The 25,188-nt window shown below is 45.8% G+C and overlaps 1 protein-coding gene and 2 non-coding genes across 4 annotated transcripts; all 3 read left to right on the forward strand.

Annotated features, from left to right (window-relative positions):
- Window positions 1-13,064: 13,064 nt before the first annotated feature.
- Window positions 13,065-23,054, forward strand: RPS3 (ribosomal protein S3). Of its 2 annotated transcripts, none has more exons than XM_074955091.1 (7): window positions 13,065-13,153; window positions 14,306-14,436; window positions 14,805-14,898; window positions 16,404-16,498; window positions 17,906-18,093; window positions 21,144-21,340; window positions 21,785-23,054. In XM_074955091.1, exons 1-6 carry the CDS (start codon window positions 13,124-13,126, stop codon window positions 21,335-21,337), a joined length of 732 nt encoding a protein of 243 aa, XP_074811192.1. In that variant the 5' UTR covers window positions 13,065-13,123; the 3' UTR covers window positions 21,338-21,340; window positions 21,785-23,054. The 2 variants fall into 2 exon arrangements, with proteins under 2 accessions (XP_074811192.1, XP_074811185.1); XM_074955084.1 differs by having other exon boundaries at window positions 22,984-23,054.
- On the forward strand, window positions 17,369-17,519 carry LOC141981146 (small nucleolar RNA SNORD15). Its single transcript, XR_012637688.1, has one exon. It is a non-coding gene; the product is annotated as a small nucleolar RNA SNORD15 (small nucleolar RNA).
- Window positions 20,667-20,814, forward strand: LOC141981147 (small nucleolar RNA SNORD15). Its single transcript, XR_012637689.1, has one exon. It is a non-coding gene; the product is annotated as a small nucleolar RNA SNORD15 (small nucleolar RNA).
- Window positions 23,055-25,188: the final 2,134 nt, after the last annotated feature.

Consider the following 25,188-nt stretch of genomic DNA (forward strand, 5'->3'; position numbering starts at 1 on the left):
CAAATGGGAATGAGGATATGGAGGTAGACATTACCATATTTGAGGTAGAAGTGAAACTCAAACAGCTTAATGGGACTAAATCGGAGGGCCCAGATAATCTTCATCCAAGAATATTAAAGGAGTTGGCACATGAAATTGCAAGCCCATTAGCAAGAATTTTTAATGAATCTGTAAACTCAGGGGTTGTACCGTATGATTGGAGAATTGCTAACATAGTTCCTATTTTTAAGAAAGGGAAAAAAAGTGATCCGGGTAATTATAGGCCTGTTAGTTTGACATCTGTAGTATGCAAGGTCTTGGAAAAAATTTTGAAGGAGAAGGTAGTTAAGGACATTGAAGTCAATGGTAAATGGGACAAAATACAACATGGTTTTACAAAAGGTAGATCATGCCAAACCAGCCTGATCTCCTTCTTTGAGAAAGTAACAGATTTTTTAGACAAAGGAAACGCAGTGGATCTAATTTACCTAGATTTTAGTAAGGCATTTGATATCCGTGCCACATGGGGAATTATTAGTTAAATTGGATAAGATGGGGATCAATATGAAAACTGAAAGGTGGATAAGGAATTGGTTAAAGGGGAGACTACAATGGGTCCTACTGAAAGGTGAACTGTCAGGCTGGAGGGAGGTTACCAGTGGAGTTCCTCAAGGATCGGTTTTGGGACCAATCTTATTTAATCTTTTTATTACTGACCTTGGCACAAAAAGTGGGAGTGTGCTAATAAAGTTTGCGGATGATACAAAGCTGGGAGGTATTGCCAATTTAGAGAAGGACAGGGATACCCTACAGGAGGATCTGGATGACCTTGTAAACTGGAGTAATAGTAATAGAATGAAATTTAATAGTGAGAAGTGTAAGGTCATGCATTTAGGGATTAATAACAAGAATTTTAGTTATAAGCTAGGGACGCATCAATTAGAAGTAACGGAGGAGGAAAAGGACCTTGGAGTATTGGTTGATCATAGGATGACTATGAGCCGCCAATGTGATATGGCTGTGAAAAAAGCTAATGCGGTCTTGGGATGCATCAGGAGAGGTATTTCCAGTAGGGATAAGGAGGTTTTAGTACCGTTATACAAGGCACTGGTGAGACCTCACCTGGAATACTGTGTGCAGTTCTGGTCTCCCGTGTTTAAGAAGGATGAATTCAAACTGGAACAGATACAGAGAAGGGCTACTAGGATGATCCAAGGAATGGAAAACTTGTCTTATGAAAGGAGACTCAAGGAGCTTGGCTTGTTTAGCCTAACTAAAAGAAGGTTGAGGGGAGATATGATTGCTCTCTATAAATATATCAGAGGGATAAATACCGGAGAGGGAGAGGAATTATTTAAGCTCAGTACCAATGTGGACACAAGAACAAATGGATATAAACCGGCCACCAGGAAATTTAGATTAGAAATTAGACGAAGGTTTCTAACCATCAGAGGAGTGAAGTTTTGGAATAGCCTTCCAAGGGAAGCAGTGGGGGCAAAAGATCTATCTGGCTTTAAGATTAAACTCGATAAGTTTATGGAGGAGATGGTATGATGGGATAACATGGTTTTGGTAATTAAATATTCATGGTAAATAGGCCCAATGGCCTGTGATGGGATATTAGATGGGGTGGGATCTGGGTTACCCAGGAAAGAATTTTCTGTAGTATCTGGCTGATGAATCTTGCCCGTATGCTCAGGGTTTAGCTGATCGCCATATTTGGGGTCGGGAAGGAATTTTCCTCCAGGGCAGATTGGAAGAGGCCCTGGAGGTTTTTCGCCTTCCTCTGTACCATCGGGCACGGGTCACTTGCTGGAGGATTCTCTGCTCCTTGAGGTCTTTAAACTACGATTTGAGGACTTCAATAGCACAGATACAGGTGTGAGATTTTTTGCAGGAGTGGTGGGTGAAATTCTGTGGCCTGCGTTGTGCGGGAGGTCAGACTAGATGATCATAATGGTCCCTTCTGACCTACATATCTATGAATCTATGAAGTATTCTCCGCTCTGTCCCACTGACATTTGACACCAGTGAGTTCCTTCCACGCTTCAAAGTAAAGAGAGAAACTTAATCCAATTCCAGTGTAAATTGTCTCTCTCTTTTCCTCTGCTGCAGAGAGCAAGGATACTTTTCTAAAGGGCCCCAGAGTTTTAATTTTAAGTTTGTTTTCACATATTAAACTTCTGCAACCTTTCTTGGCTGGAGCTCTTTGCCCTTATATTAAACCGGATGCGTTCCCATCCCACTTTCCCAGGCTTTTGTGACTTTTCAGTTCCATAAGAACAGTTTCGGAAATGTTAGACTTCTCTACCAATTAAAGATTAACTTTCCTAAAAGGAACCAGAGTTCGCCCTTAAAACGATTTAACCCCAGCTGGTATTCTCTTCTGTTTCCTCGCAGGGCTGACACTGGTGAGACTGATACTGGACTACCCGTCCAGTTCTCGTGGCCACATTTTAAAAAGAATGTTGAAAACTGGAGAAAGTGAAGACAAGAGCCACAAAAATTATTTGAGGCCTGGAAAAAATGCCTCAATCTATTTAGTTTATCAAAAAGTAGATCAAAAGGATGAATATGTTAAAACCAGAAGGGACCACTGTGATCCTCCGATCTGCCCTCATGTACTAACACAGACCATAGAATCTACCACAGCCTGATTTGCTGGGCTGGAACACGTCCAGTCTGTTGTACTGACTGCTGCTGGTTTACAGATTCACAGATTCCAAGGCCAGAAGGGACCACTGTGATCATCTCGTCTGACCTCCTGTACAGCCCAGCCCACAGAACTTCCCCAAAATAATTCCTAGAGCAGCTTGTTTAGGAAAACATCTAAAGATTGATTTTAAAATTGGCAATGATTGAGAATCCACTGCATCCCTTGGTAAATTGTCCCAAAGGTTAATTACCCTGACTGTTAAAAGTTTGCCCCTTATTTCTAGTCTGAATTTGTCTAGCTTCAACTTCCAGCCATTGGCTCTTGTTACATCTTTGTCTGCTAGATTGAAGAGTCCTATATTATCAAATGTCTGTTCCCCATGTAGGTACTTATAGACTGTGATCGAATCACCCCGCAACCTTCTCTTTAATAGGCTAAATGCCTTGAATTTTTCACATAAATCCCCCCTTTCGATGGTACACTCTTTGCACTGATAAACTGTTTCCTGGCCCTTGCATGTTTCTCTCAATCCATCTTTGTTATTTGAAACAAACTGCTATTTAAGCCACAATGGCCAGTTAAAATTCAACATAAATCCACTTCCCTTCTTCTCGTCGGGTCGTGAAGTCTATAAGTATTTTTGACTCTTGGGTGTTTTTCATGGACTTTTCCCCCTTTCTTTCTGTTGCCCGTATTTCTTGCCATTCCTCTCTTAACTCATTTGTAATTAGATTTTTAGACTCCTTTTAAAGGGATCAAGTTGCTTGTGTTGGACAGCATTTTTTGTCTGCCAGCTCATTACCCATCACCCCTACATGCGCTGGCATCCACGTACTACTGTGATTACACCCAGCTACGTCAATTCTCTTGTTACCAGTGATATTTCATTAAGTATATCATCTCTGCAACCAGAAGTGCCATTTCTGATTGCTAGTAATCCTGAGAAGGAATGAGGCAGGATGGCCAAGGCGGCTGGGCGCACATCTGTGACTCAATTTAATACCAACATTATACCTGACAATTCAACCATCAGAATGGCAACCAAATTGATAGCCTTAGAGCTTTCTTGATTCCAAGCCAAAAAATGTACCATGCTGTTCCCTTTCTTCCTGTTCTTACATCTTTGGAGCTGTCAGCAAACATCTGGGAGTAGCATGCCCACTTATCACCAGTGTATGGATTTGCTGTATCTTGCCTATTTAACACTCTCCCCTGGGTTTCTCCTTGACCCTGGCTAACTTCCTTTCCTTCTAGGCAATCCCTACAGCCCCTTCCTCCTCTTCCTCCTTCTCCTTCCTGTATTTTATGGCAAGGCAGACCCACTTGCTAAGTCTCTGACCACCAGGCACTCCTCAATGTTCTCACTTATACACTGCCCAGGGGTGTAGTTGGTGGGGGTCAGGGGGAGCATTGCCCCCCCAAACAGGGCTGGCCTTATGGGTGGGTGCCATGGTCCGGGGGACAAGGCTCAGTGTATTTAACTTAATGCACCAGGATGGGCCCCTTCCAGCTGCCCCCTGACCTCCTCCTCTTCCAGGCCCCCCAGCAGCTCAGGGTGCCAGCTGTTTGGTGGTCCTGGTGGAGCCCACGCTGCCGCATGTCTCTTTGCATTGTGATGGGGAAGCAGGAGCCCAGCATGCACCATCCCCTGGCACCATGAAATACGGGGGGTGGGGGGGAGGGCCCGCAGCCCAGCAGGAAGGCTGCTGCAGCAGCACCAGGAGGCACCAGAAAAGCAACGGCATCAAGTCCAGCTACAGCAGCCAATGCCTGAGTGGCCGCAGCTCCCACGCTCAGGTCACCACAGGGGGCAGCAGCAGCGGCTGGGGCTCCCGGGCTGAGCCATCCATCGCCCCAGCACTGGCAGCCCAGGTAATGCACAGCCTGGAGAAACATGCCACTGCAGATGGCGGGAGGGATCCAGCGAGTCAGGGGAACACTGGACCCTCAGACGCAACATGCCACTGGGTCAGCCCCTCTCTCATACTTCACGTTTCTCACACCCTCACAGACAGGGACACACACAGGCTCACACGTGTAGATACGCACGCACAGCACCACTCACTCATCCTGTCCTGGCATAGCGACTGGGAAGCTACAGCAACATAACCAAAGGAGGACGGAGACTGAGCCTTCAGGGTCCCTGTGTGAGACCTAGAAAAACACTGGGCCAGGTGCCTGGCCCCACAGGCCAGCGGTGACCCCACCGTGACTCTCAGCACCACAAGCCCCAGGCAGGTGTGGAATTTGCCACCCCCTGCCCAGACCCATTGGCCTGGGTGGAGCTGCCCCCCCCCCAACTATAAAGTCAAACTACGCCAATGACACTGTCCATTTACATATGCCACACTTTTGTTGCTAAAGAGTTCCCAATTGGGGTTTGTTTGTTTGTTTTTTTAGATTCCAAGTAGGGGGACAATCATATTCTTCAGTATTAGCCTTTCCTTGACATATAATGAGTGTCAGGAAGTGGTCATTTCCCATTCCCTCTGCTTTATAGATTTCCCAGCTACATTTACTTGCTACGTTGCTTGTGGCAATTCCCAGGTCTAGACAAGAGAAACTTCCACCAGCTGCATTAAATTTGGTAGGTGCTCCATCATTCAGAATTACTAAATTATTTGCATCAATGAATTGCTCTAGATATTTCCATTATCATTTTTCCTACTTCCCCCCAAACTGTTATGGCTGCATAAATCTCCACACACAATAGATGGGCTTGTGGCATCTGCAGTTCTCTCTTTCAGGTCCTTGGCCACTTGTTTTCTGCATGGGTTGTACACGTTATGTATTCTTTATGCCGTGAAATTATTTTGCATCGGAACCTCAGTAGCATTATACTCAATATTAAGCCTTTTCACCTGCACTTCAGAATAATTTAGGACATTAGCAGCAGGGAGGTGAAGGACTCAGGGGCATCCAGGACACAGGGAGAAGCAGAATGTGGGATGGGTTCCAGGCCCCCTCTGCTGCCAAAAGCTGCCCTAGCTCTCCCTCCAGTAATCTGGTTCCCACAGATTTCCCTATCCTCTCCGGTCACCCCTGGTTCAACCATCCACCCCCCACCCCTCTGTAGGGTGCAAGGGAAAGACATTTGTGCCTGCTGCTCAGGACAACTTTCTCACTGGTGAAGAATGTCACCTGAGGAGCTGTACAGAATGGGTCAGCTAAGCATTTGACACCCTGTGTGTAATGAATTTGGCAGGTCTCAGTCCAGTTCCTAGCAGACAAGCATCCACATCTTAGCACTAAATGTCCTGCTATTGGCAGCCTCTTGCAGAGTGGCCAGGGACTGAACTGGCCATGACAGGAAATTAATGAGCCTCTCTCTCCTAGAGGTGGCATCTCCGGATTAGGGATGAGGTACGTTGGCAGAACAACTTGAAGAAAGCTTGCATTGCCTTTGCCTGTGGCTTATCCCCAGTCTCCAGGACTGTCTAGCAGGCATTTTTAACCAGCACTAAAATCACTTAAAAATAAATAAATGAAGGCAGAGGAACGGAGACAGGTCTAGCCTGCTCCCATCCCAGCAACTGTCTTTAGTGACCTCTAGTGGCAGAATGGGTGAATACCTAGCTACTATGCAGTGCTTTGAAATCGGAAAGGCAGCAAACATTTCCGTCCATTTCAGTGCACAAATGTAGTCTGGGGTGGTTACCCATACACCAGCCATGTTTCTCACAGGTCAGCGTATGTGAAGTTGTGTTTTCCCAGGGCTGGCACCTGTGGCGGGGAGCTCAAATGACGCCCCCATACCCTCTCGCTTGGGCCAAAGCTTTGAAAGGTCTCAATTCTGCCTTCTTCCTGTTCTACTCCTCTCATGGTACTGCCCAATAAAAGGAGAACTAACAACTTAAAATGCCTTGTTCAAAAATTTTAAGTAACACTTAACTTTCAAATGCCTGAACAGCAAATGTAACTTTTCTTGTCTGCATAGTTAACACTGGCATTTTTATCTGTTTGAATAATCAAAGTGGTGCTTTTCGTGCCCTCTTGGTTGCAAAGATTTGAACTGCTTCCTGCTGAATGTCCACAGTCTGGGCCAGCTCATGCTCTATTGAGATGATTGCAAGGCCGACCAGCCTCTCCTGTGTCATTGTGGAGCGTAGATGTGTTTTTATTAACTTCAGCTTGGAGAAGCTGCGTTCTCCACTGGCAACTGTCACAGGAAGTGTTAGAAGTACGCGCAGAGCAACAAAAGCATTTGGAAAGAGCGTGGTCATCTTATTTGTGCACATATATTCCAAAACAGCCTTTGGAGTTGATGCTGCTGAAATGTATCTTGAAAGGGCTTTCAGTTCATCACCTAAATCACTTGCATCAATATTGTGCATGTCATCATGTGTCAACACTGTCTCTAGTGCCCTGCATTGCTGGTGTAGGTCTTCTTCAGGTATAGTGAGGAGTTTTGGAATATCATACAACATCCCAAATATACTGCTGTGTTCCTTGAGCTGCATGAAACGTTCTTCAACTGACTGTATTGCACAATCTAGCACCTGGATAAAGAATTCAACTTTGAATTGTTGTTTGGGGTCTCTTACGGGATTATCCTGTGCCTCGTAATCAAAATGTTGTCTTCTTTGGTGACTCTTGTATTCTTGAACGGGTGGGAAAATAGCTTCAGTGCGAAGTTCCTCTGCCAACTTCTGTGCACTCTTCAGAATGTTTTGAAATCCCTCATCTGACTGGTAAGACTGTAGGTATGACTTTGCTTTGTCCAGTTGTTCCACTGCTCCAGATATGTCAAGGTCAACACCCTGGAGTCTCTTGCTTACAAGATTTATTTCAAACAGTATGTCATGCCACAACACTAAGCCACACAGAAATTTGAAGTTATGTATGTTTCTGGTGATTCCATTTCCCTCTGCCACTGTTCTCCCATGAACAGTTCCTGTCATAGCGTTATCCTCTATAATGGCAACTCTGGCATCATCTATCTTCCCAATTTGGTGTTTGATTGGCTTTATTGCCTCCACTCAACTTTCCCATCGTGTGGCACTCAGTGGTTTCAGTGTCAGAGAGGATGTTCCCAGATTTTGCTTTAAAATTTGCTATTGATGAGTTGATGCAGAGAAAAATACATAGATGCTTTGAATTACATTAAAAAATTCAGCAGCCTCACTGGAAGCTGATGCTGCATCACTGACCACCAAGTTCAATGAATGAGAACTGCATGGGACAAAAAAAGCTCGAGGGTTTAACTCTCAGATCTTGTTCTTTCCTCTCATGTTGGCACCATTATCGTAGCCCTGATCTCTCATGTCAGCTATCGCAATTCCCCTATCTTCCAGCTTTTTAAGAAGCACATTTGTCATACCAGCTCCTGTAGTATCATCAATGTCAATAAATTCTAGAAAATGCTCTCTGACCGTCACCATTGCAGGGACATTTTCACTAGGTTCTGTTGTTGTTACAAAACGCACCATTAAAGTCATTTGTTCCGTATGGCTGATGGCAGATGTGCAGTCCAGAATAACAGAGTAATCTCTTGCTGACTTCAGATCTGCCTCAATCTTCTGTTTGACTTTTGTTGCCAGTAACTGTATGATCTCATTTTGAATTGCTTTTCCAAGGTAGTGGTGTGTGTACATTTCTTGGGTGGTGACTCTTCTTAGATGCTCCTGGAGTACAGCATCAAACTCAGCCATCAGCTCTACAATTTTAAGGAAGTTTCCATTGTTTGGCACATACAGCTTATCTGAAGTGCCATGCAGTGCTCGGTTTTGGGTAGCAAGCATTCTCACAATGGCAATGAGCTTTTTCAGAACATTTTGCCAGTAAAGAGACTCTGATGCACTCTTCTCTTGATGCTGATCATCTATGGTGGCCTTTAACCTTAGTCTCATCTCAAGCTCTTTCCCCCTATGGAATACTCTCTGGTGATTTGCTGCCTTCTCATGGCATGCCAGATTTCTAGCCAGATTTTTCCAGTCCTTTGTTCCTGTAGAACCCAGTGTAGCTGGAACATTACCTGGAAGAGTTTGCAACAAAAACAGTAGGCAGCATTCTGGGTTTTTGAGTACATAAGCCATGGCCTCTCCACTTTATCACCATTGGGGATTTCACGCCAGTAATGTGTTGAATGGAAACTTCTATTTTCATTGTCTTTGGGGATCATGAAGTTTTTCACTTGCTGTGGCCCATGCAGTACAAGGAAGTCCCTCAGGCTACTGCTCAAGTGGGTCCACAGTCCTGGGTCATCTAGACTTAAGGAACTAAACTCAGCAGCAGCTGTTTCTTGCACCTCCACCACACTCTTCTCTGATCTACACTTTTCTTCAGGAATGTGCATGGTTACATCCATTTGTGATGGAGATATGGATGCTGCAGTAGCTGCCAGGTCACCTGCACTCTGACTAATTGGAAGATCAGGCATCTCCTCACCACTCACATCCTCACTGGGGCCAGAAGGCTCACCGCAAACATTTGTGTCTGTGTATCTCAGGAGAGCTCCTTCCTGCTTAGATAGAAAAGCTTCCTTTGCTTTCTTTTTTTTTTCTGAATGCTGCCCCAGAGGGGCGTTTTCTTCTTTCACTCATGACTGCTGTTCTGTGCCAGCTATAGTGGCTCTCAACACTCAGTTCAAGGGGACAAATAAGCAGGCTGGTAGCAGGGCCTGAGTGAGGGAAGATATTAGCTTCTTAAGGGCCTAACTGGCTCCTACTACTTCAGGTGACTGCCTGCTCTCCTCAAGTGGGTTCGGGAAGCAGCAGGAAACAGGAAGCTCCCTGAGAAGCTGGTGCCAGACTCCTGGGGGTGCGAGAGAGGTACATAAGAGGCTCCTCCTCTTCTCTCTCCCTGCAGCTCCTGCTGCTTTCTGTTATTCCCTCTTACCTTTTCTCCTGCCTGCCTGTTATGTTTCTTGTGCCCTCCTTCCTCCAGCACAGCACTCCACCATCTCTGCATCTAGAGCAGAGAGAATACATATGCACCAGCAGCAGACACAATTTTCTACACTCTGGGTCCTAGTGGCACCTCCCCCACAGTCTGGCACCTGATGCAGCCGGCCGCCTCAGTTCGCCTCATGGTAAGGCCAGCCCTGGGTTTTCCTGTCTGTCTCCTGGCGTGGAGGGATAGGGGTAACATGTGGAATGTTGAGGAGAGTAGGGAGCTGCCACCATGGAGTTCTCCCAATAACTGCAAAGGGTGGGGAGTTCTGGGATTTCTGGACTTGTAGGTCAACTCAGGTCTGCAGCATTTGTTTGCTGCCTGAGAAGCCCCATTATGTCCTAGTCCATCTCCCTCTCCTTTTCCTGCACCTTTCTCCTGTCCAGTCTTTCCTTCTTCCTGCCGTTGGCCATGTTGGTGCTCCAGGCATGGGCGATGAGTGCACCCCCCCATTTGGGGAGGCTAGCCCCCTGCTCTGTCTCTTCCGCCTGAGGCCCTGCCCTCCCCCAACTCTCGCCAGCTGGCTGGCCGGTGCAGCCCCAAACCCCGGCGCCCAGAGTAGCCCTGAACCCAGGCCAGCCCATCTGTGCCTGGAGTAGCCCCAAGCTCGGGCCAGACCACCCGCACCCAGAGCAGACCCGACCCTGGCTGGCCCGCCGGCACCCAGAGTAGACTCGAGCTCCGGCCGGCCCACCGGAGCTGCCCTGAACCTGAGCCAGCCTGCTGGTGCCCAGAACAGTCCAGAGCCCTGAGCCCAGGCCACCCAGAGGACTGCTGAGCCCTGCTGCAGCTTGGCCCTGTGGCTGTGGTGGGGAGCATTAGTGGAGGTTTGGGGAGGCTTGGCCTCCCCCAGCCTCCATTACGCACGGCCCATGCCTCCAGTCCCTTTCTTTGTGATCCGATGCAGAACTGGCTTGCAGGATCTCACTGGACATGGCCTCCCTCCTTAGTCCTCTTCTTTCTCCTCCTCATCATGGTAAGGCGTTCTGTGGGTGTGGAGGGGGCATCCCTTAAGGCTGCAATGACAGGAGCTGCTGATAAAAGGGGACAGATGTATTACTGCATTTACAGTCACAGTGGAAAGGGAAAGATACGTTTCAAAATTTCCTTCCTTTATTCCCATAACACCTTTTAATAAGACATGTTTATTGACATTTCAGCTTCGGATCAGAATGCCTCTGCACAGCACCACTCTCCAGCCCTGGCTATGGTGAGTATGGGACAAGGGGTGGGAAGGAACTTTGGTTGCATGAAACAATACAAGTATAGGGAATGGCACTGAACATTGGCACTATTTAATGCTGGTGGTTTTAGCTGATATCTCACTCCTGAGGATCACAAAGTCACAGAAAGCACAGCTGCTCCTGGTGTCTCAAAGCCACCCAGGCCCACGTGCTCCTAGCCTGTTTTACTGCAATGATGCCAGCCAAACTCATGGCAGAGAGGTGTGGGAAAGTGTCCTACCACAGAGGAAGAAATAAGGCCGTCATCCCGAGAAACCTTGTGAAGAGGACTGCAAAGTATCTCCATGATACAGCAGGAGAGTGAGTTTGTGGGGGGGGGGGGGTGAGAAAACCTAGATTTGTGCTGGAAATGGCCCACCTTGATTTTCATGCAGGTTGTAGGGGGAGTGGTCACTTTGGATAGGCTATTACCAGCAGGAGAGTGAGTTTGTGTGTGTGGTTTTTGGAGGGGGGTGAGGGGGCGAGAGAACCTGGATTTCTGCAGGAAATGGCCCACCTTGATTATCATACACATTGTGAAGAGAGTGGTCACTTTGGATGGGCTATTACCAGCAAGAGAGTGAGTTTGTCTGTGGGGGGGTGGAGGGTGAGAAAACCTGGATTTGTGCTGGAAATGGCCCAACTTGATGATCACTTTAGATAAGCTATTACCAGCAGGAGACTGGCGTGGGAGGAGGTATTGTTTCATGGTGTCTGTGTATATAATGTCTTCTGCAATTTCCACAGTATGCATCCGATGAAGTGAGCTGTAGCTCACGAAAGCTCATGCTCAAATAAATTGGTTAGTCTCTAAGGTGCCACAAGTCCTCCTTTTCTTTTTGCGAATACAGACTAACACGGCTGTTACTCTGAAACCTATCTCCATGAAAGTTTCATTGAGTTCTCTCACGTACGCGAACACACTGCTCCACATGCCCCCCCATCCCTGCCTAAGTTGATAGCTGAGTTGTTAACTTATGGATGGACTGGGCACCATCTTAAATTTAAACATTGTAAGAAAAAATGCATGCACACACTTACCCAAGTCCCCTTCATCACGCTCATCCATGTTTGCCTGGTGTCATCTCAAACAGATCCTGTCTGTTCCTGGCCAATGGGAGTATGAAGCTGGTGCTCAGGGAGGGGGCAGTGTGCAGAGCCCCGTGGCCCCTCTGCCTAGGAGCCAGGGTACCGTGCAGTGCCAGCCAGGACAGGTAGGGACTAGCCTGCCTTAGCACTGCAGTACCGCCAACCGGACTTTTAATGGTCCGGTTGGCGGTGCTGACTGGAGCCGCCAGGGTCCCTTTTCAACCAGGTGTTCCGCTCAAAATCCGGTCACCTGGTCTCCCTACAGTATCTCCACCCTCCTCCTCCTTGCTATACATAGTAGAGGTCTCTATCTCAGGCTCTGCTGAGGTATCCATGGTGATCTGTGGGAGTTTCCACCAAGTACGGCATGCAGATCATTGTAAAAGAAGACTGTCTGGGGCTCAGACTCCGAACGATTGCTGTGCTCCCTGCCCTTGTGGTACGCCTGCTGCAGTTCCTTCGTGTTCACGTGGCAATGCCGCTGGTCCCTGTCATACCCCTTTGTCTGCATCCCTCGTGCAACATGCGCGTAGATGTCCATGTTGCTGGGGCTGGTCTGGAGCTGTGTCAGCACGGCCTCTTCTCCCCACAGGCCCAAGACTATCTCTTGTCTACACCGGGTCGGAGCGTGTCTGGTGGGTGGAGCTGGCATGGTTGGCTGAGCAGTCACACATGAGAAGAGAGAGCTGCTAACGTGTGCTTGCTAGGGAAAAGACATTTCACTAATGTGTGTGTGCGGGGGGGGGTGTTTAAAGCGCTGGGGGGCTTCTGTTGGCCGTGACCCCTGGGCCGTGGAGTTCACAAAGTGCTGGAGGACAGTTAGGTCGAGACCGTGCTCAGTAGTACACCATGGCTTCGTGCCGGTCAGGGAGGTGGGGTTACTGTGCCGCTGTCTCCGAGCTCTGACGGCGGCCGGGAAGGAACGCGCATGGAGATGCGGCCGTGCGCATCGATAGGTCGGTGCGTGGTAATTTACGCCAACTTCACTTTATATTGCAGACCCCCAGTTAATCTGGAATAAGAGTGTCCACACAGCGCTTTGACCTGAAAGACCCACACCTGTCCCTAGTGAGTGTGGTGCCAGCGCGAGCGGACACAAGCCCTGACCCCCTGCCCTCAGAGGACGGCGGGGGGGGCGGGGTGTCCCTGAGGAAGACTACATTTCCCACCCGCCCCTGCGAGCCCACGTGACCGGCCGCGGCCCAATGGCAAGTGGCCAAGGGACCTTATATCCTCCCCCGGGCGGGGGGGGCCTCTTCCTTTCGCCCGGGCGGCGCGACGCAAGATGGCGGTGCAAATCTCCAAGAAGCGCAAGGTGAGCGCGGCGGGCGGCCCCCAGCGGCCGCGGAGCTCGGCCATAGCGGCCGGGCTGGGAGCCGGTGAGCGCCCGGCAGGGCCCGGGCAGCGGGGCGGGGCTGCCGGGGCGGCGGCGGGGGCGGATGGAGACGGATGAAAGGCCGGGCCCGGCCGGGCGCAACATGGCGGCTCCCTGCGGCGCGTGGGGCCTGGGCCTGGGGGAGGCCGGCTCCCCGCGGCGGCCTGGCCCGGCTCCCCGGCCCGCGGCGCGGAGCCTGTGCGGGGCTGGGAGGAGGCGTCCCGGAAGCGCCCCGCTCCCGGGGAGGCCGCTGGCAGGAGAGTCGAGCCGCCCGCGTGGCTGAAAGCAGCCGCTCGTTCCCCCTTGCGCAGAGGCTAGGGCTCCGCTCCGCGCTTGGCCCTGGGCAGAGGGTCCCCGCCTTGGGGAAGCGGGTTTCAGATCCCTTGAGGCGAGGGCCGGTGTCCTATCAGAGCGTATAAACCTTTCGCTCTTTCCTCCCTGCGGCAGAACAGCCAGACAGTGTTTCATAAAGTGGGCCCTGGAGCTGGCAGGGTAAAACTCAGATTTCCAGTGAGTTTGGTCTGCGGAGCTTATCGGAAGTGGAGACCCGTAGGGTTAAGGGCTTGGTGACCCCAGGGCTAGTAACCTGGTGTGAAACCCTCTAATGTCCATAACTAACACAGATGCAAAGTAGGGATCAAATCATGCCAAACTTGTAACCAGGTGTAATGTTTCCTGTCGGGTGTGTTCAGAGTCAGGGCCTGGGTTTAAGCAGTAAAACTACTTATTGATTGGGGGTAGTCTGACATAATTAACTTCTTAAAATTCACACTGGCTAGGAAGAGCTACCATTTGGAAAAGCGAAACAAAGCATGGTTTTATCAGCTAGTTTTGAGCTTGGTTTTAGCTGGATTTGTTTGAAGTCTTGGTCTGATCATTGTTAAGGGATTACACTGATGTTAGAAGTGTAGTCCCTAAAGCAGGGTTGAGACAAATTTGGCCTTGCATAGGGAGTGTCTTTGCTGTTCTGTGAAGATAAATGTAGACTCTGGGCTGTTCAGCCAGCACCTTCAGCCAGCAATGAAACTTTACTTAGAAAACTTATTTGTGAACTGTTAAACATAGCTTGACTTGTTCTGTTTTCTGTTTTAGTTTGTCGCTGATGGTATCTTCAAAGCTGAGCTAAATGAGTTTCTGACTCGTGAGTTGGCTGAAGATGGATACTCTGGAGTAGAGGTCCGAGTTACTCCAACGAGGACTGAAATTATCATCCTTGCTACCAGGTAATTGAAACTTGCTCCTTATTCTTTCACAGCGTTCGTCAGTAGCCAGAATCTGTGACACTTGTGTATAATCCTGCTATACGTGACCGTATTTCTTTGGAAAGATGGTAACCAGAAAATGTGAAAGAAATTAAGAAATGGTGAATAAATGCCCATATATTAGGGGAAACTTCCTTGTGATGAGGGTAGACTGTGGAATTGTCTCTGAGAACGATTGTAATCCCTATTTAGTCGGTCATTTAAAACTAGACTTGGCACAGTAATATACTGTAGTAAGACTGGTACATTGGCATGGAGAAAAAATTAAATCCTCAAATAGGTTTTACTTCACAGCTGCAGATTCCAATAACCATGTTTACTTTATTCAGAACACAAAACGTTCTTGGTGAGAAGGGACGCCGAATCCGTGAGCTGACTGCTGTTGTACAGAAGAGGTTTGGATTTCCTGAAGGAAGCGTTGAGGTAAGTGGCTTTTCTCTTTTTATTGTCTCATTTTCTGATGATACCTTAAAATGAGCCTTGATGTTGCTTTTGATTACATCAGGTCTAGAAAAGGCATTAATTTAATGTGACAACAATTTAAAAGTCACATATCTGTCTGCATATGTGTTATCAACAGTCATCACAAGTAAGATTTAATAGTATTGGATATGAGGCATTAGATTTTCACTTTTTCTCTCCACCAATGGAGATGCATTTGTGCTAGAAGACCAAAAATGGGGAATGTATTATGACCTGTAGCAGGTTTGAGTTAGAATGGATCCTTGTTAGCTAATGCTACTGGTTCTTGTCTTTTACTTCTTGCAAAACTGATGGCTTCTGTTGATCAGGGGTTCTCAAACTGGGGGTCGGGACCCCTCAGGGGGTTGCATTGTGTCAGCCTCCACTCCAAACCCCACTTTGCCTTTGGCATTTATAATGGTGTTAAATATATAAAAAAGTGTTATTAATGCATAAAGGGGGGGGTGGCGGCAGTCGGAGGCTTGCTATGTGAAAGGGGTCACCAGTACAAAAGTTTTGAGAACCACTGCTGTTGATTATTGTAACTAGTTTGTGAAACTCATTGTCACAAGGTACCTTTGAGGCCTAGATTGTGATGGGTAACAGCATCCAAAGTACAGCAATAAGAATTAAAACAGAGTTTGCAAGGACTGTAAAACTGGGTCCATCTGTAAAAGCATAAACTGTTATCTGATGGAGTTTAGGAAGAAACTTTTCCTCTCTGGAGACTATTACGTAATTGCCTACTATGTTTCCTCTAAAGAATCTGCTGCTAGCTACTGTTGGACATGCTGCTGCTGGTAGGATCTGTGTTAATGCGATTCTTAGCTTCCTTTTCCCCATCACATAAAGCTAATTGCTTTATGGAACTTTGATTAAACTTCAGTGGGAGAAATTGCCAGGTGACTGTGACCATGCTGACTTTTGTCCTGTGCTTTGCTTAGGACATTACACTTTCAACCTCACTTTCTGACTGTGATCTCTTTATTAAGCTTTCAGTTGTCCCAGAGTGCTGGGCATGTCTGGTAGGATGCTCCTCCAAGCACAGCCCAGCAGACCATAGCCACCCTGCAGGATGCATCACCAGCGCTGTCCATAGTTGGACACCTCTGAAAAATTGCACCTCCAGGGCTGTCTAATGTTCTGGGCTGGCTTGGTAGGATTGCACCTCCAGGACTGCACCAAGCATGCCTTAATGGTGCCTTGGTTTTCAATGGAGAATCACTAGGGTGTCTCAGCTCAACATGAGGAGCAGAGGACAAACACCAAAGCAGGTAAAAACCACAATCTGTTGTCTAAGGGTAAAGATCCTGCAGGTGTGTAAGTATCAAGGAACTTAGTGGGTTACTGGATGCAAAGGAGAAGGGAGCACAGAGGGCAGTTGAGGCTCCTGTTACCTGTATGCATGAAGTCTGCTAACCTTCACTGTTGTAACTGTTTCTGAGCATTTCTTCCTTGTTTTGTAGCTCTATGCTGAGAAGGTGGCCACAAGAGGTCTTTGTGCTATTGCCCAAGCAGAATCCTTGCGTTACAAACTTCTGGGAGGTTTAGCAGTGCGTCGGTAAGTGCAGAAGTGTAATAAAATGGTCTGTAGATGTAATAAAGTGACTGGGAGCACTCTGGGTTCTGATCCCAGCTCTGACACTGGCTCTGTGGCTTTGAGGAAAATTCCTTAACCACTGTGTTTGTGGACTGGGACTAATGCATGCATTACGCAGGTTAAGTTAGGATTGACAGAATAAAGCTGTAAAGTGCTATTATCTAATTTTTCCTGAATGTTAATTATCTAGGTGGTAAATTTCAGAGTAGCAGCCCTGTTAGTCTGTATCCGCAAAAAGAAAAGGAGTACTTGTGGCACCTTAGAGACTAACAAATTTATTTGTTGCATCCGATGAAGTGAGCTGTAGCTCACGAAAGCTTATGCTCAAATTTGTTAGTCTCTAAGCTTTCGTGAGCTACAGCTCACTTCATCGGATGCAACAAATAAATTTGTTACTCTCTAAGGTGCTACAAGTACTCTGGTAGATTTCTTATTTCAAAAGTAGATTTTTTTTTTTAAAGCCACTGTTACACTCCGGCAAACTTAAAACAAATTTTAATGAGTTTATTTGAACTGCCATTTCTGTGTTGTGTTTAAACACAAGGCTGTTGATAGCACATGGCATAACTAAGTATTAAATAAAACATGATTTGTTTAGGGCTGTCACAATTGGCAATAAAATTTGCTATTAGTTTTAATATAGAACTTGCCCTGTCACTGAGTGGATTAGTAAGAGGGTGCAGGCTAAGTCAAACATGAAAAGCTTATATTTACACCCATTTATTCGGAATGGTGGGGGCGAAATATTAGCAAAGATGGCGCTTCGGTCTCAAAGCTGTCTAGGAAATGAATTGTGGTTTAAATGACCTGTGGTCTCACATGTTAAGATCCCTTCAGTGATGATACGATGACGAGTCAGAAAAGGGATATGTATCCTGTTAAGTGCACCCTTTGCAGTGTCATGTTCTGTGATGCTGTGCTTGGGTTCCTTGGCAGGATGGTCCTGTTCACTGGATGATTTAGAGGCATTTGTCTGAGAAGGGATGGAGAGCCAGAATTTTCCACCTCAATAGGCTATCCAGTGCTTTTTCTTTTATGTAATTACATGTAGTCGCAACCAGAGCCCATTGTGCTGAGCAGTGCACAATGCCCATAACATCTAAGCATAAGGTGAAGCAGGCACAGAATTCCCAATCTTGGAACTCTGGAGTGAAATTATTAGAAAAATTGTGTAAAAGTAAACAAGGCTGTGGGGCTGACAATGCTGCAACAGTCCCCTTTGGTGAAACTTTAACGAGAGCTGGATTTTTGGATCAGAATTTGATGGTTATGGAGGGTTTAGGTGGCACATTCCACAGCCATATCCCCTACTTGTGCAGTACACAGTGCTCTCTACAACCACTGAGTAGCTCTTTTCACTCCCCAAAGAGCCTGCTATGGCGTCCTCCGCTTCATCATGGAGAGTGGTGCTAAGGGTTGTGAGGTGGTGGTGTCCGGTAAACTCAGAGGCCAGCGAGCCAAGTCTATGAAGTTTGTGGATGGCCTGATGATCCACAGTGGAGATCCTGTAAACTACTATGTCGATACAGCTGTGCGCCACGTCCTCCTCAGGCAGGGTGAGTGTTTGGAATATGTATCCCCTTGCAATTGGCTGGCTCCCTGTATTAGCACTTAGTACCAGACAATCTTAAGTGCTGCCACTCTGCTGCTCCTTGGCAGCATCCCTGCTGTCTGACAGCTACAGGAGTGGTCACTCCCAGAATTCCAGTGCATTTTCTGTTGTGCAGAGTATTCAGCTCTAACTGCTGCTAGTTACTGGTACTTGTAATGCTGTTTTGCCTTTTGAAATTACAAGCCCTTACAGTCTGGGGCTGTCTTCTGTTACACACATTTGGTCTAATATGGCGCATCGTCTGCTCTTGTCCTATATAAATAAATTGGAAATACAGGTTAAACTGTCTTCAGCTGCCAGTAAAATTCCTAGTTAGCAAGTTGACTGGCGCTTAGTAGTACCGTACTATGGGTCAGCACATCAGCTGGTTGTGTTTTCCTGCAGCAGTATTGCCTATCAGTTCGTCAGTCACTTTGGATATGCATACATCTATATTCAAAGTTTCTAATCGTTAGCCCAGAAAATACATACATTTTTTTCAGTGCTGTATAGATTGTTCCTGTAATCCCTTTGGGAGGAGGTAAGACAATATTATCCCAATCATGCAGATGAGGAAAGTGGGATTTGCCCGAGTTTACACAGTAACTGGCAGTCAGGTTTTCCAGCAAGCTAGACTCTGCTGTCTCTTGATGTAAGGCTTGATGATCAGAAATGGACTTTAAAAGTGAGCTGCAAAAGGAAAATGAGCTTTTAAGCTTCAAGAGATAAAGGAGGCCTGAAAGGATTTTTGTTTCAGAAACACTGAGGTTGGGTTGTAGCATTTTTGTTGGAGGATTCTCTAGAACAGTTGTTCTCAGCCTTTTCCGTGTGATAATCCAATGTGACAACAGAAAGTTTTGGGACTCTCCCATCTAGCCATAAAGAAAGGCAGGGCAAGCAGGTTTGCGATCCCAGGTTGAGTACCTGTGCTGCAAGGGTGTGTCTACACTGCAGCCAGGAGTAAAACTCCCAGCCTGGCAGTGTGGCTAAAAATAAGAGTGATTTTTTAAAAATTTTTTTTTTAGTTGGCTTGATTTTTTTTATTATTATTATTATTATTATTATTATTTTTAATCCTGTTTGAAATGAAATCTGAATTAATACAAAATATTTTAAGGCCTAAATTTATTGTACTCTCAACATTTTAAATAAATATTCTGAATACATGAGCCTGTAGTTGAGTTAAGGCTGCCTTTCTATATAAAGAAAGAAATCCAGGAAAACCTCTAACTTTTGAGGTCATGCTTTATAAACATGGCACAACTGGTAATGAACACTAGTAAGGGCTTGATCCTGTGGGGGCCCCAGGAGCGGTGCTAGTGTGTACAAGAGACTGGCAAAGTGACTTACAAGACTGTCATTTTCAAGAAACTTAGTGAGTAGGATCTTAAGCTCCAGTCACTTTCACTTAGACATACTTGAAAATTTTCCCCTGACTGACCTGAAATAATCAGTGCAATTCACTGACTACAGTGAATTCCTCTGTGTAATAAATCGTTTAGTTGTAAATGTGAAACGTATTCTGATAAGTGTTGTATGGTGTTCTGTATTTAAATTCCAGTTACCATCCTAATGTAGCTTGACGCAAATTGTGCTACAAGTTCATTATCTAGTAAAGAAGCAATATATCATTCTCCACTTTCTAACATACTAAAAATGTACAGTTAATAATCTGAAACTAGAAACTAAATCATTCTTAAATAAATGTTGTTTGTTGTATAGCCTCCTAGGTAGCAAAAAGATGTACCAAATCTAGTGTAAAGGCTCTAGTTGTAAATAAACGTATATTAAGGGTTATATCAACCAATGAGAGTGCACCTTTCTGTAGCAGAGAACTGAAGTACAAATGGAAAAGTTGTTTAAAATAGATTTAAATCAAGGCTTTCCACTTGGTGATATAAATAATTGTTTAAATCGCCCTGATTTAAATCAATCCTCCTGCAGCCAGGGTAGACTGACTTGAGCTAGTGTGCTAAAGTAGCAGTGTGCATATTGCAGCTGAGGCTGGAACTTGGGCTCTCAAGTGTAGGGGTCAGGTGTAGCTGAGCCCTGCTGGCGCGAGTCTGTCTCCCTGGGCTGGGAGGCTCACTTCAACCAATAGTGGGGGCAATACCCTAGGTGACTGAAGAGCTACTGGAATTAGTGAGACTGAAATCTAAGTAGTTGAGAGAAGAAAGGATTTTAAGTCACTGTTCAAAACGTGTTAGCTACCTACTTAACCCCTGTTCCTGAGAAGCATTTGGGATAAAATTATGACTTTGGGTTTATAAAATACCACTGAAAGCCAAGTAGTCCCACCCCAGATCTCTAATCATCCCAGGGCTCCTGGCAGAAACAAAATGCAAGACTAGATAGTCCTGATATTTTTTTCTATGGTAAAAAGCATGAGGGAGAATGTAAAAGTCTTTCAGGTCTATATAATTAAAGCTTCAAAAAGGATGCAAGCTATTTTTTACTCTTCGGATCACTAAGTGATTGTCACATATGAGCAAACAGTCCTTGAACATGAGATGAGAGCAGTTATCTTACCTGATATCCCTTCAGTGATGATACGATGACGAGTCAGAAAGGACATTTCTTGTGTAAGTGTAGCCTGTTCAGTGCCATGTTCTTTGGTACTGTGCTTAGGTTACCTTAGCAGAGTGTCCTGTTCATTGGATGATTTTGAGGCATTTGTCTGAGAAGGGATACAGAGAATATTTATAAATTAGCACAGGAAACTGGGGTTTAAAGCTCCCACTTTGTGAGAGAGCAGTGCATGAAACGATGAAAGGAAAATTACTGGACTAGTTTTGTTCTATGCCTTCGTATGCCTAAAGGATGTTAATTCACACTAATAACTGAGTCCTAGTACAGATTACCCAAAGTGTAAGTTTTATGTGGATGTTGGAAGCTCCCACTGAATAAACATGGCAATGTTTTAGAACTTGTATCAGTTCAGCATCTGAGTGTATACAGAGCATCTTATCTCCTTTAAATGCAATGACCACAGTTATAATATTGCACTTTTTTCAGGTGTGCTGGGTATTAAAGTAAAGATTATGTTGCCTTGGGACCCAAGTGGGAAGATTGGACCCAAGAAACCCCTGCCAGACCATGTCAGCATTGTGGAGCCCAAGGAAGAGATCTTACCCACCACACCCATCTCAGAGCAGAAAGGTGGCAAGCCAGAACAGCCAGCCATGCCTCAGCCAGTTCCCACTGCATAATGGGTAAGTGACCTTGTTCTGTGACTCTGAAATGGTAGAAACTAGTGTGATGCCCATCAGAAATGATAACTTTTATTCTAGCAAAGATAACAGTAAGGGCTACCAAGCCTCATGTTTTGAGGTAGAGATTGATCTTCTGCTGGAGTCAGGAACAAACAAGGTTAGATGCATTATCTGAGTTTCTCCAAAGAATTCTGTGTGGCCCTGTCACCAGAATGGGACACATGCAGGGCATTAAACCATTGGTCTGTTCAGGAATAATGCTCCTATGTTGCTTTGAAAATCGGCATTAAGCCACAAATTTGCTAATCTGTCAAATGTAAAATAAAATTTTAAAAAGTTGAGTACAGAAATACATGGGCTGTTATAAAGAAGCACTGACTGACCTGTTCAGTCAGTAGCTCCCGACCATCCTGTCGCTCTGTATTTGTTCCCCTCCATTTCTAGGGTGCACCCAGTCTTTGACTGCAAGGTCAGTTGCTGCAGTGCAGGGTCTGGGGTGATGGAGTGGAAAGTAAGGGCAATAGGTAAGGAACCTAGTTTTGTGAAGTGTTTGAGGCGATTGTGGTGGGTGGAGCACTGTGTAACTCCTTACCATTGCTGCATTATTAAACCAGTTAACGCCAGCCCTTTAGTGAAGATATGATGACGAGTCTGAAAAGAGATATTTGTCCAAGTGCCCTGTACCATGTTATGTTCTATATCATGGATTTCAGGACCTTGAATCAGAGTCCTTGATTGATGACTTCCGGGTTATTTGTCTGAGAAGGGTTATAGCAAAAGAGGCCTCAAACTTAGTGCTCAGACACTAAAGGTGAAATTCCAACAAAGGTGAAAACTGAGTTATACTTCTTAGGAATCCTTACCCAAAGTTTCCCATGATGTTACGGTAGTGGTACTCTACCCTGACCTTTTTCCTCTTTTCTGCCAGCTGGTATACTTGGGATAACCTGCCTTGTAATATGAACCCAACTCTCTCTGTCAGAAACTTCTGAAAGCACCTGTATCATTCACACCTATAGTATGCCACAGTCTGTAAAATTTGCACCATCTTTTCTCCTTATTCCAGCTCATGTTCTAAGATTTCAAACACTTCATAGATTTAACCAATAAAGTGCAGGTCTATTCAGTGACTGTAATGATACAATCTCACTCAATAGATCTGTTCCTGTGTGTTTTCAGTCATAGCTGCAAACACGTCTGGATATTTTCTCCTATTGAAGCAGTTTACAAACAAATACAACACATCACTGGATCATTGATCCCTGCTTCAGGAATTTTATTTGTAAAATCGAAGTATACTTACCCTCGTTACATTTCCTTGGATTACTTTGGTCCCTTAATTTATAATCTGACCGATCATTAGAGGCAATGACAAGTGTGTGGATAATGCTAGGGAAGTAAAGGGGACCATTTGTACTGAGTGAAACCACAATTGCTTTCACAATCATGTCAGGAATCCGCCTCACTGAGCTCGTTTTAGACCTGTTACAGTGGTGGAATGCTGTGGCCTGGCTGGTAATGGATTGCAGTCCAGGGGAGCGTCAGACCAGCAGGATAATTTGGGGTCAGGATGACTAATAACTTTACAGTGATCAGTGAAATTTGTGCTCTCGTTAAGTGTTTTGGTTTTTTTTTTGTTGTAGGATTTTTCAACACTTGAAGGAGAAGGTGGACTGTGGCCCGTGAAAGGATCTTAATAAAATCATAAAAGACAGTGTAATGTGGAGACTCTTCTTTTGATCAGTGTAGCTCTTTAAAAGTTTTGCCTCCAACTTCTCTGAAAATTTTGCCCATCCCAAGTTCCTTTTTTTTTCTATCACCTTTTGGGGTGAACTGTCAGATGTCAAGCTAAATAGAATCAGGCCGGGTCAGTGTGCTTCCCTGACTCTGGCCACAGTCTGGTGCGTAGGCCTCACGAATGTTCCTTAAATTGGAGTCATGACTCCTCGATGACACTAATTTTATGCCAAGTGACTTAAACGGCCGGGGGTGGGGATGTTAATCCTAGTTGCGGAAATGCACTTGGAGACGTCTTCACTTCAGCATTGCTGTGTGCTGTTAGCCAGCTGCTTTTTGGTGTTCGGTAAAGTTCACGCCCGAAAGCATTTTGTGAAAGAGGCTACATGAGTTTGGTATATTGAGGCTTGCAGTTTTTTAAACTCTTGGAGATTTTAGTGAATTGAGAGTTCAGTGTGAACCCTGAGATGCAAAATTTTTGTAACCTCTTAGGAGTTGAAGGTGGTTCTACGTGGCACTGGAAAGAGCTTTTTTCATTTGGATTTGCGGTAAAATATGAATTGAAGTGTGTTGATGTGATTTTTTTTCATCTCTGTACAAAAGAAACCTTTTTAATGGACTGGCTCCAGGTCTGTAGGATAAACTCAAGTAGTAGATCTTACTGTATTCGAAAATACAACTAAACTGTTCCCTGACGAGAATTTCATCGGTGTTTACTCAGCATACAGTAGTGTATGCCAGGTCTAAGTCTTTGCGTTAGATTGCTCTGGGAATTCAGCAAGTTAGGAGGTATGAATTTCCTCTCATTTAAACCTGACTCTCCTTGTATATGTTAAAGACCGCTGTTTCTGAACTGGCAGAGGGTTGGAGAAAACATATTCATGAAACGCAGGTGAGGAGAACAAAAGGCAGTTGGGTCATTAAATCTTAATCTTATTGCAACCCGAAGAAAAAAATCTTGCTCTCCCCCTTCCCACAACACCCTTACCCATAAAGGTCAATGTTTCTTTTGTCAATCTCTTCAAGCACATGCAAATTACATAGGTGTATCATTGATACATTTACTCTTTTATGGTAAATGAAAGGATTGTGAAAATGTCTTTGAATAAGAGGTCATGACTGAGAGATACTGCACTAGCCAGCGTTTCTCAGATGTGGCCACCGAAGGCTTTTCTTGCGGCCACAGATTCCTGGGTGATTATTTGGGGAGTGGGGGAGCAGTGGCCCCTCCTCTAGGACCACTAGCAGGGGGTTGGGTCCTTCTCTTTCTCTCCTCTCTCCCCCCACCCCCCTCCCAAGCCACAAATGCTGGAGGATCAGGCAGCCAGAGTGAGATTCCCCCACCTTCCCAGGGGTGGTGGGGCTTGGACTTCTGGCTTCAGCCCTAGGGTGGTGGGCTGCAGGCTCTGGCTGTGGGTCTTTGGGCACTGGGACCCAGCCCTGCGACAGCGGGTGCCAGCCCTGACCTCCCCTCCCCTCCCCTCCGTTGTCCTTGGCCCTCATTGCCTTTCTGCCTATCTCCCCATCCAGGGCTTACTTTGTTCCTCCACTTGCTGGGGCTGAGTAAATTTGCTGTGAAAAGTGATACTTGTATGTTAATATCACTTTTTCGCTGCCTCCCAGCTAGCTAGCAAGTCTGCTTCTGTGAAAAGTGATAGTAACAAACATACAAATATGACTTTTCACAGCAGCAGACTTCCTAGCCACCAGGTCTAATTTTTTTTAAAAAAGCAACCAAAACAAAAGAAACAACAAAAAATAAGAACGTGCAAAGCACCTTATTTGTGTTTCTATCCTGTGTAAGTCCAGGAAAAAATGGGAGACCACTGCAATTATTTTTATTATTGAGTCTGCAAAAAGCCCTGTGTAAATAAATATATATAAATTTACAATGATTTGAACATGTTTTTTCTAAAGTTAATCAAGTATTTAAGGAAAAATTGTCAGAGTGGCCACCAGCAAGAATTGGTGGCCGCACTTAGACCACAAAAAGAAGTGTTGAGAACCCCTGCACTAAGCAGACAATTACAGGGCGGCCGTGCTCCCTCCCCCTGTGAGCACTGGAGAATCAGCTCTTGGGTTGTCAGTCGGGCATGTCCGAAACTCATTTG

The sequence above is a fragment of the Natator depressus genome, chromosome 1 (assembly GCF_965152275.1).
Source record: "Natator depressus isolate rNatDep1 chromosome 1, rNatDep2.hap1, whole genome shotgun sequence".
Lineage (NCBI taxonomy): Eukaryota > Metazoa > Chordata > Testudines > Cheloniidae > Natator > Natator depressus.